Source organism: Bacillus rossius, chromosome 2 (genome assembly GCF_032445375.1).
Source record: "Bacillus rossius redtenbacheri isolate Brsri chromosome 2, Brsri_v3, whole genome shotgun sequence".
Lineage (NCBI taxonomy): Eukaryota > Metazoa > Arthropoda > Insecta > Phasmatodea > Bacillidae > Bacillus > Bacillus rossius.
The window spans coordinates 15,477,720-15,490,106 of NC_086331.1; the positions used below are offsets into that span (position 1 = coordinate 15,477,720).

Here is a 12,387-nt window from a genome sequence, read left to right on the forward strand (position 1 = left end):
CAGTAATAAATGATTACTGCACTCTAGTGGGTAAGAATTAAACTAGCATGGTGTCAGCGCACTCTAGCCGACGATACAATGATGTTGGCTTCCAGCATCGAAGACAAGATGGCGGACATGACGTCATACTACCTGATGGTATATGTGCATTGGTAAAAGTGGTGGGGGTCAGTCTGCCAGCAGCCACCTAGGGGGAAGGATCTGTCGTCATTTTTAATTTTTTTTGCACCCACCGGGTTCGAACCGCGGACTCCGAGCTCCGTGTCGTTAATGTATGCTTTTTAAATATTTTTTATTAAAATTTTATTATTTGAATTTTTTTATAATTTTTAAAAAAAAATTCATTAAAATCGGATAGTAAATGAAGATTTTAAAGATGGCGACCGTAACTAAAATTGCAACGGTGGCGACATAATCCAAGATGGCGGTCATGGTATCCTTATTCCTAGAAATGGCTTAACTGAGGCTTGAGTTAAGGATGCTTAAGCCAGTTTTAGGAATTTTCAGCCGCTGGGATTTTTAAGGACTAAAAACGGGAATTTTTCCCTCGAAACGGGAAATTTTTCCCTCGAAATGAGAAATTTTTAATTTGTGGAATTTTTTGAAATTTTTTGGCGGAACTTTTTTCCACATAAATGGAAATTTTGGCGATTTTTGAGGAATTTTGGGGCAAATTTTGCCCAATTTTGGCGGATTTTGAGGATCAAATTCAAGGTCAAGGTCAAAGGTCAAGGTCACAACCATCCAAGATGGCCGCCGTGACGTCACAATCCAAGATGGCGGACACCGACACCACCACCACCGCCTGAGGCCTGATCTAGTATGCCCATTTACATACTACTACTGTGCTAGGTCCTAGTTGTCTGAAAAGCTTCCGGAGTGCCTGACGTGTTGCTGGTGCGGCAGATCGACCAGACGATGGAGGGCCAGTGCTCGGACGCGTCCAGCTACTGCGGCATCCGCGACAAGCTGTACCCGGACAAGCGCAGCATGGGCTACCCGTTCGACCGGCAGCCGCGCGACAACGTGAGCACGCTGCAGGAGTTCGTCACGCCCAACATGGTCGTGCAGGACGTCACCATCCGCTTCACGGGCCGCACCGTCGCCCCCAGGTCCGACGCCTCCAACACGCTCAACTAGCGCAGCGGGCCCACGCCGGCTGGCGACCGACGGCAAAGTCTAACGGTTTTACGATTTTGGAATCACGTGGGTCAGGGACGGCGATCCCTCGCGAGGACGCTTTAACTCTAATGCTGGGTTCACAATTAAAAAAATTAAGCGAGTGCATAGCAAGCCATGCACACGACCTGTGTACACGACCTGTGCGAACTGCGTAATCGGTTCACAATTGAATTCTTACTGTTAATTTCAGCCAATGAAATTTCGCGAACTATGCGACATCTGTAAGCAGTGTTAGTAAATAAACATATTAACTTTCAAAATAACGATAATACTATTATTATCTCGACATTTTCTTACCACAAAATAGTTAATAAATATAAACATATTTCTAGTCCCGCCAAAAAAGCACCCTGCTCTTCTCTCATTGGCTGTTGTGCCATGCGTACGCGACCGAAATAAAATATATTCATTTCACTCCTATGCGCACGACCTCGCTCCATGTACACGACCAACTTTCTGCTATTGTGAATCGTTAGGTTAGGTAACATGGCGTTCATATCCTATGCACACGACCTACTGTTACTGTTACTGTTATTTTTTCAATTGTGAATCCAGCATAACAACCAATTCCTAGAGGCAGGCATTTTTCGCGAAAAGATCTGAACACGTATTAGACTACAACAAGATATACCCGCACATGTGGTTTTTTGGTTTCTTCCTTGTGATTGGCGGCCGTCTGCGAGAGAAGTCGTTGCCCTATTTGGCCGAGCCACTCAGGACGCGTTTGCTTCCGTACTGAATCACTGCGATTGGTGTTGTCACAATCGATATGTACCTGGGAGAAACTCACCCAATCACGAAACACAGACGGTTTTATGGTGTTTTTTTAACTTTCGTCTAGTCTCGAAATCTTTTCGCGAAATCTGCATGCCCCTACGCAATTCCTCAAACAACTGCACAGGCCACGCTACCTAGGAAGAAACTCTGGCGCCCGCCTCTTTATCTAATTGGTTGATTGGTTGTGGCTACCAAGGCTGAATCACGCCTTATCCATTTAACACATGGAGGCGGTTTTACATATGCTATACCAAACCCTCAAAACCCTCTCTACTGCGAATGCACTCTACATTTGTTTATCTTCTATGAATGTAGTGTTTATTTGCCAATAACAGGTTGTGTCGCGATGAATCATCATCTCTACCCTTGATACGTATTTATTATGTGCCGCATTGTATACAAATATTTTGGCATTAAATAAGCACGAAAATGTACATTCTTTTGGTTTTATTTAACCTTACCTATATACCTATGTACAGCCTATGTGATTCTGAATATATTTGACCAACATGCTTATTTTTAACATTCCCGTGTTTCTTACACTTGTGGGGGAAACTTTGTCATTAAATTGTCATGATAAATCATTAGGCGCCTTTATTTTCTTGGAAAACTTTGAGAGCTTGAATGGATAAAACTTTGGATTGACCAAATTTTCTACACACAATGTTTTTAACTATGTTGGTAATAACATGTTATATATATTTTTAATAAATCACACAAATTGAAAAGTAATGTTCGTTTTTTTACTTAATCTGTGAAAAAACTTAATAAAGTTGTACTTCATTATAGAACTGGGTTTCTGATGTCAACCATTTAAAAAAATTAAGTTGAATTTTATTTTATACACTCAACAGAGACTACTTGCAGCTCAGATTTAAACAAAACTCGATTTACGGTTGCTTTACAATACCTCAACTTCAAAAAAAACATGTAAAGGTGTAAATGTTTGCCTACAACTTATGCATTATTCATATCACATTTGCAGATAGTGGATCTATTTTCTTAAGGCCCTGTCATAATGTCAAAATTTTCGTCTTCAAATGTATTTCACAACAGAGTTGAAGGGTAAATGCTGGAATGAATAGTACTTTCGATTTTCTTCATCAAATAAAGTTTGAGAGATAACCTCGAAATGAATTAATTATTTTCATACTATCAAAGTTTATTCCCAAAGAAAATACACATTCTACTGTACTCTGATTGGTGCTTCCCATTATTATTAAGGGAAAATATTAAATATTATCATTCTTAAGTCAACATGCCATCAAGAATAATTGGCTATGTTGATCCCAATCTTGCTGGTGGTCACCCAACCTTTCCACCATGTCATCAGACTGAGAATGTAAGACTGTAGTACTGTTTTTTTTATATACCCTGTAACCGTCACACCTCCTGGAATACAGCCGATTCAAAATTTCGGCCTTAATCTGAGTGTAGCTCCATCGGTGCCCCAAATCTAGAGATGAGGTTGTTGACAGTGCATCCATCACAGTGGTGGCTTCCTGGTTAGGAAGAACATGAGCCTCTTGCCACTTTTTGAAATAATCAATTGTCATCAGTATGTACTGGTTATCACCTTAAGTCTTGGTAAATGGCCCAGAAATGCCAATGGCCACCCTCTCAAATGGGACTCCAACATTGTAGTAGGTATCTCATTTTTCCACGACTATGGTACTGTAGCCTTTTCTGGTTGAACATTTGTGGTCACATTGTTTACACTATGCCTCTATATCCTGATGGCACCTCAACCTGTAGCAGCACTAACAAATCTTGGCTAAAGTTTTATTTACTCCCAGATGGCCACCCTATGCATTTCTTTCAGCACTTCTGGCACTAGGCTCGTCGGGAGGAGTAGCTGCATGGTAACAACTTCCCCATTCATTGCATATTACTATTATATAAATTATCCTCTGGCACCAAGGTGCAGGGTCTGGATTCTTGATTGTCGACTGCAGTATTGGATTGTGACATCACGGTGGCCATCTTGGTTGATGATATCACCGTTGCACTTTTCATTACAGTCTCCATGTTGGATTATGTTGTCACATAGGCCATTTAGGATGACCTTGACCCCAGCCACCATCTTGGATCCGACATATTGTTTTCCGCCATCTTGGATTCTAGAACTCTCCACCAATTTTAATAATAATGTCATTGTTGCCATTTTCGTCATGGTTACCATCTTGAATTATATAAATGTTGCAATTTTCGTAATGGTCAACATTTTGGCTTCTAAAAACATTGCACATTTTGTTTCAGCCGCCATCTTGCATTCTAGATACATTGCAATTTTCCGTATGGATGCCATCTTGGATTCCAGAAATGTTGCATGTTTAGTTATGGCCGCCATCGATTCTAGAAACTTTTACAATTTTGGTTATGGTCGCCATCTCGGATTCTAGAAACATTGCCATTATTGTTACATTTGCAATCATGAATTCTAGAAATGTTGCAATTTTAGTTATGGCCACCATCTAGGAATTAATGTTGCACTTTTTGTGATAGCCACCATCTTGGATTCTAGAAATGTTGCATTTTGCATTACTGCCACCATATTGGATTCTAAGTACTTTTCACTTTTCGATATGGCCACCATCTTGAATACTAGAAAAGTTTCACTTTTCATTATGGCTGCCATATTGAAAATCTATAATATTTAAGTTAAAAAATCGAGGAAATTTATAAAAAATATACATATAATAAAATCTTAATAAAAATAAATTCCGCCATCTTGAAATGAAGAACAAGTGGCGACTATGCCAAAAATCACAGACCGAGTCGTTCCCACGCTCTGGATACTTCATGCGGGAAACGTGGCTATTGGTGGCCCGAAGCTCCCGAGGTCACACCAGTCATCATCTGCTCGGCACATGTTTCGGATATGTTCACGCACCATGGTGTCTTCAACATCTTGCCATAACCAACAGTAACATCAATAGCATAAGTTTCCTAATCCTTTTGAATCAGTCCCATGGCCGGCCCCGCTTTCAGTGCTGTTTGAAGGAACCTGCTGCATAACATAATTATTTCGTTCTGAGCAATGCATTTTCGAGTTTTACATTTCCTACCTTTGTATTTGACGAGCCACGTTCGCGCATCTATCCTCAGGTAGGAGGTACTATTTGTGAAATTTCCAACATCACCCGCACTGAGATGTCTACAGACTAAATGTTTCAACTTTCTGCATAACTTTCTAACTAGTTCACTAACCATGGGAATCTGCAGTAGGCCACGTTCATCCATGGGGAAAATGTGTTTGCGAGAGCCTTCCACCCATGCTTTAAGACAGAACCTATTCCTCTCTTTCAAAACATCGTCACCATTCCGATGTGTAACATAATCGAATCGAACTCAACACCTCGCGAGACGTGTCAAACTGCCAACTTCCATGCCTAGCAACAACACGCATAGATACTCTACAAGCTGCATGTGTAATTTTAATGTCTTTGAGTAATATGTAATGTTCTGTATAGTATTTGTTTTTTCCTACATTATTGATGTGATGTATCATAACCCACCTACCTTCACGCAACATAACAAATTGGATACTCATTATCACTGCCACAGTGTTATTTTCGGAGTTATTTTCTTTCATTCTGAAGTCGTCCCGACCATGGCCTCTAAGCCCATGCTCCGCACCGCTAGTACCAGATCCCGTTTTCGGAGCGCACCCCTAGCCCAGCAGGAATGAGTCAGGCGAGCGCCTTGGGTGTGACCCCACTAGACTCAAATAAACTTAAGGGCACGAAACCCCAGGGGCTCGACCCCATAAAACAATTAAGGAACAAGACACTAGGACACAATTATTAATTCACAGGCATGAAACAAGTACGTCGTAGCCACTCCGTGCGAGCACCGCACGCATGGAGCAGACAACGAACCTCAATAACAGTCACCGTGGCCACTGGCCTTAATTAAAGTGCCCATGACAGTGATCATGTCAGATTAGGAGAAATACCACTAATACAGTTCACGGGGAGACAATATGTTAGTAAATTTACAGTCGCCAACTTGATGTCACAATTCAAATAATTAAATACTCTAAAACAGTTGTTAAGCCTTAAGCACCCAATTACCAGGTGCTACCTTTTAATTGGGCACCTGAAACGTGTTTTTAGCTTATAATTGAGCAAATTAAGTTAATGTAAGTTTTTGGCGCCGACACACAAAGGAGGTGAAAGTTTCCCTCCCTTGCGAGGGGGCCATGTTCGGCAGTCTCCAACCACTCTGCGCCGGGTCAAGACGTGTGTCCGTGAGCAGCCTTCAATTTTGTTCCACCGATCATTCACTCTGTACTTGAATAAATATCCAAACCCTTCTACTTCTTTGCTGCTCACGTCGACTCGGCGTGTATTTCGCGGACCCAGGCTTATCTCGACCGTTTCCTTAGTGATTCCGCACCATATCACGGACCACGCAATTTACGGCACTGGCCGACTCCAGCCAACTCATTTTCGTTAAGATCGCCGCGCATACGCCTGCCGGCTGCAACCTCACGTAAGTGTAGAATCTAATTTAGGACCACGCTCATTCAGCTCTCCTAAGACAATTAACTTTCGGCACTGGCCGTCTCCGGCGAACTAGTAATCGCGTCCCCGCGAGACTGCCGCGGCAAATTCACATTGTTATGTTAGTGTCGTGTTTTGTTTTGTAATCAGCGTGTGTTAGTGTAATAGTACAACGGCTCAGACGCCCCATAGCGCACTATCCTAGCTTTTGTAGCAATTCTGCCACCGCTTAGTGTATGTGTAGGGAGTACAGCGTACCCATGCGTACCACCGGGGAAGTCCGTGGATTAAAAGCCAATTTAATATAAACTGTGTCGTCTACGATTATTCCGCACCATTCCATCCTCCACTCGGCCGAGTGGCCTCACAGCCAAGTAGGGAGTTTCAGGGTAGATTCTCAGCTGCATACCTGGCGGGGCACGTGGGAGCAGCGTACCTGTGACCCATCACCAACGGCCTAGTGTCCCACTAGCCTGACTCCGCCCCCCCCCCCCCCCCCCACCTGGGAAAACAGCAGCACCGCGACACCCGTAGCGCCCGTCAGGTACTTCCCGGGCCTTCTACAGAGGCCGGGTGACGCCAATTCAATCACTGATTTCTCCAGCCACATGGCCAGGAACCCCCCTTGATAGCTCACTGGGCACAAACCATCAGTACTTTAACCATGAGGCAGCCCATATGGCAGCAATATGTACTATTATCGACACAAAATTAACACTATGAAAGTGTGGCTCATGCCAACAAGTTGTGTTGATGTTACACAAGACAAATTACTCATTATACTAACTAACTGGCCCTTATAGCAGTTGTAATGAGGTTTAGATTGGAGCAGGCAAATCACATAAGTTGAATTGTAACTTTTAATCAGGCTTGGCTGTCAGAGTCAGAAATCTACATTAAAAGTTTATTTATGTTTTCTGATGCTGGCAGATATGCATGGCTTGTCAATAAAAAAAACCTCTCTTGAACTTACCAGTCCTATAAATAGATGGTGACATGGCAAAGTGAAGTTGAAAATGATCGGTTAGGCTCTACATTGAAAAATGACCCAGTTAAAGTTGGGGATTGATTAAAAAAAATGGTTTAGAAAATTGAAATCATTGATGACACCCATTGGAGTTCCCTTGGTTTGCACAGGCTGTTATGTCCCATTGCCACTCTTTAGGGGAAGCGAGTCCATGAGTAAGTGACCCGAATGAGTGTTGTCATGTAGGAAAGTGCAATGCATCGAACGCGCGCCACCACGGCAACTTTATAGCCATCTGCACTGATATCTATTAGGGGTTGTTTTATCAACCACCTACTTAAATAACAGCGGACCTGCTATAATTTTTTTACTATTCAATTTTACTTGTCATTAAATTAAGAAGTAGCCACGGTGCACCTACATTTTTAAAACATAGCCTAGACTGACTTCTGTTTCCAGTGCACTTTGGTGCTCGAAAGCAAACTCTAGTGGTCAGCACCATTTGCAGTCTGGGACAGTTTTATCCCTCTCCCCGGGGTCATATGCATCCGCACCAAGCGATGCCATCATTTTATTTGTCTAGGCTGACATAGTTTACATAGCGTAAGTTGTATCAATCTGGCCCCAACCGGTCCAGCTCTAATTCACTGCCCGCGTAACTATATGTTTTAGTTCCCGACGAGAAGCATTTTAGTTTAGTGTGTCATTTTTCTTTGTTTCGCCTGACCACGAGGGGTGGTCTATGCTTCAGGTAGCTTTGTACTCAAAGCCACTGGTTCTCTAGCTTTCCAGTGCCGGACATTTTTCTTATAGAGCTATTGTGTAATTGTTACTGACATAACAAAACTCTTGTTTGCACCAGACTGAGCATTCATAGCATTACCATGTAACTGCAATTAGGGTTTATGTGTCCACCTAATCTATCGTGGCTGGTCTATCGAAAACCAACAAGTATTTCGTGCGCCCACGAATGGACAGACGACACACCATCAGTGGTTTCAGAGATTATGCCACAACAGACTGCCACAAATAACGTTACCACTGCCGTTACTGTCTTACCAACCACAGTTATTAGGCCTTAGCAGGCGAACCTAGTGCACCGAGATGAGCTATCAGATCTCGTTTGGAATGGGTTATGCACAGGATGAGCACCTTGTAATTGGGCCATCAGTATAATAAACATAATTATCCACTGACATATTTTCTTATTCCATACATAGCGTAGCATCCTGGGTGGCTGACAAATTTGCCAAGTTTTTCATCCTCTGCCTCTTTACCACATTGCCAGGAACCCTCCCTGATAGAACCGTGTACTAGCTTGCCTATCACCCCATTAGTTGGCACCGAGCAAACAGAGCAGTACATCATCATTCGAGGCAGGCAGGATGGCATCATCATATTTGCCAGAATGAAGTACTCAGAGATCAAAGTTAAAGGCTTCCCGAGGAACAGAGCACCTGCCCTAGATTGCATTCTGATGAATACTGCCTTGTAGGAGCTGGCGAGATGGGGTGAATAGTGCCCCTGGTGCAAAAACTGTTTCAAAAAAATTCTTATATTTTGATAACTTAAATAGGTATTAAATACATGGCAATTCTCTTACATAAATTACTGTTTGAAAACAAGTGGCAAAAAACCCAAAAATGCTGTGGTTAACAATAAATTAAGATATTAATTTAAAAATATAAATTAAGTTAAAGACTGTTTGTCATTTACTGCAACTACCCCATTTCTTAATATTTAGCTTTCTTATGGTTTTGTGTTATACTCTGATTACAGTAGAAATTAATTAAGGCCCAAGACAGTAAGTTGAATTAAGGGCTTAATTTAACATGGTGCCTTTAAGAGGCCAACACACATGCCTTATGTCACACTTTCCCTTGTTGGCAAGAGAAGGTTTTGGTATGGGTCCAGCTGCCTCCCTATGTGTCTGAGCATAGAGCACAGGGGTTTTTAAGAGGTAGGCATCGGCCACATGGCTGGAGGCAGTGACATGTTGGCAGTAAAACTCCCTGAACTGTTCAAACCATTCAAATGCCTTAACTTAACGGAATGAAAGCCACAACTGGTATGACAAATTTATTAACAGCACACACACACACACACATTACATTCTGCTGTCCGCACTTTTGCCTGTTCTTCACAGGAGTCTGGGACTCGTGTTGGTGCACTGCGCCAGTTTATTCGCTGTAACTCGAATCACAAATGGTTTACGAGTCTATCTCCCTCATGGACAGATGTGACCAAAAAAAGTACACTGGGTTACGTTTCAGAGGTGGCACAAACGAACACGGAAAATTCACTGGGAATTAATAAATGAATAACACTAAAGTATGATAGAATACCTGTACGCATAACTCGACATGCTGATTACAGCGGAAACAGAATATACGCACAGACGATGCAGTGCGATTGGCGAACTAAAGGATGTTCAGGCTCTCCATTGAAAACCATGCAGAGAGCGCCTGCATACCCATGTCCCACGTAATTGCTACACAGTTCACAGCAATGCCCCAATTAATGATGATTTAGTAAGTTAATTGCACGTGAAGCCCATATAGGCAACTCCGTGTGGATGAAACAAGAGAGAGCCTTGTGGATAGTACATATTACATGTGGACGGGTCCACACTCGTGGTCTGTTTTAAATCATATGATTATGCAGGGCCGGAACTAGGAGATTCGTTAGCGGGGGGGGGGGGGGGGGGCAAAGCTTAATTTGCCGCCCCCTACTTACCAACATTATAAAATACCCTTTTTTGTTAGAAGCAGTGGTTTAAATGATACCATTCACTTATACATAATTGAGAACTTTTATTTATCAAGTACACTAATTGGAAAACTAATACAATTACATTTTTTATTATAATGAAATAGACTGTTATCAAACTATTGTTTATTGTTTGCACAACAGTGAAAATTAATGTCTTACCAATAAGTTTATTAAGTACTAAAATTACATAAGGAACATGTGATTATGAATTAAGTATAATATTGTATTGATTACCATACAAAGAAATTCAATTCAAAATTTAATTTTTCGAGCATGATTAGCTGCAAAAGAGTTAATAATATCATCAAAATTGATCAAAGCAGCTCGTTTGTGTTCAATAGATATAATACTTAGATTTGTTAATCTCTGCTGGCTCACCGTGCTTATCAAATAGCTTTTAATAAGTTTAAGTTTACTAAAACTTCTTTCACCTGACGCAATTGTAACTGGAAGGGTGAGAAACATTCTCAGAGCAGTAGTAATGTTAGGATGTGCCTCCTCCAGTTTATTTTTGTATATAAGGCTCAACATTGTTGATGCTGTAGCATCTTTTAATTCATAGTCTACTGTTAATGCATGGTGCTTAAAACTTTCAATTTCAAATACGAATTCTTTTTTGTTAAGATCGGCACTGTGTTTCCTATTTCTGCTGCTTTGAATTTAAATCTTCTACTTCCATTTTATGAATTTGAACACCACTTAAAAATCCAAACTTTTTGTTAATGTCCTCCAAAGCCTTAAACCTGTTACTCAGTTCCATAATTAATCTGTCAATGACTTCCAACATTACTTGAGGTAAGTTTTTTTGACATACGCCATTGCTAAGCACTTTTTCTGTAGAAGAAAACTAAAAAATAAAATAATTAAATAAATAAGTAAAAACAAGCAAATAAGTAAAAACAAACAACAAAAAAGCACAAATTAAGCAAAAAATTGCTGTTGTCAACAGGATATAAACACCACAAAATATTCCGTAACAGGAATATGGTCAACAAACAAATAAAAACAAAGAAAAATGTACTAAGAGAACGAAAAACCCCACAAATGATGACGACACATAAATATTGAACCCAAAAAAATTCAGCACAATGGTTGATACGAGACAAAAACACGACAAAACGAAAAGACGAAACAAACACAATAGTTTTTCCAAAACAGAAACAAGTGACGTTTCGGGAGCTGCTATCTGCTCCCGTCCTCAGGCAAAGACGCACATGGTACGCAGGGCCGGCGCGTCCATGTAGGCGAACTAGGCAACCGCCTAGGGCGCCAAGTAGCTGGGGGCGGCGCAGCACGACACATAGCAGCTGATATAATATGTTTAACGATTATTGAAACTAGATAAAATGGATTTTTGTAACAGTTTGGAATGTTTATATTGATATAAGTATTTATTTAAAGTCCACGGTGACCTGTTTATGATTTGTAATAAGTAAAAAAGTAAAAAAAAACACAAGCCTGCTTACATTTTATTGTTGACAAAATCTTAGGCTTACGTGATGTATTTTGAGGCAAGGAAAATTTTTTTGAGGAGTCCGGGGGGGAGTGGGGGGGGGGGAGAGACATTAAGGTTTTTCGCCTAGGGCGCCAATTTACCTTGCACCGGCCCTGATGGTACGAAAACACAGGTGCGACTGAGTAGGGGCTGGAAAAATGAGGGTATTTATCAGAGAAAGGGCTAGCTACATCTTGCTCAGCCAAGTGATCACCCGCGCAACGGGTCCTTGAGATGCCAGCTCTCATCGCAGTGGTTTTACTCACTCCAGACCACGATTTATGGTAATACTTGTTTCTTAGAGTGAAGTAACGCATTTGAAGTACGAATATATTTACAAATTATGCATAATCGAGTTAAATAGAATTTCTTAATTTCTTGGCTAACTTATTGGTTGCGATATGTACACTTGCAAAACTTTTTTTAATGACTAGTTTCATTTTGTTTTAGTGAACCACTTTTCATATTTTGCCGCCCCCTGATATTTGCCGCCCGGGGCACATGCCCCCCATGCCCCCCCTTAGTTCCGGCCCTGTAGATTATGTACCTATAGGTATTATTAAATGCATCCCGGAAGAGCAAAGCACAATAGTTAAAAGACTGGTGATTTCTGATCGAGTCGAGGGAGGCCGACCACGCAACAGATAGAAACAGGTTTAAAACTTGCACTATTGCAGATACTCAAT

The 12,387-nt window shown here is 41.3% G+C and overlaps 1 protein-coding gene across 1 annotated transcript in view; it reads left to right on the forward strand.

Annotated features, from left to right (window-relative positions):
- The window catches only part of LOC134529131 (phenoloxidase 1-like), a 76,183-nt gene extending 73,790 nt beyond the window's left edge, over positions 1–2,393 (forward strand). Inside the window, exon 13 of the mRNA XM_063362900.1 lies at positions 907–2,393. Coding sequence (XP_063218970.1) covers positions 907–1,140 — 234 coding nt within the window. The 3' untranslated portion in view covers positions 1,141–2,393. The remainder of the gene's footprint in view (positions 1–906) is intronic.
- Positions 2,394–12,387: the final 9,994 nt, after the last annotated feature.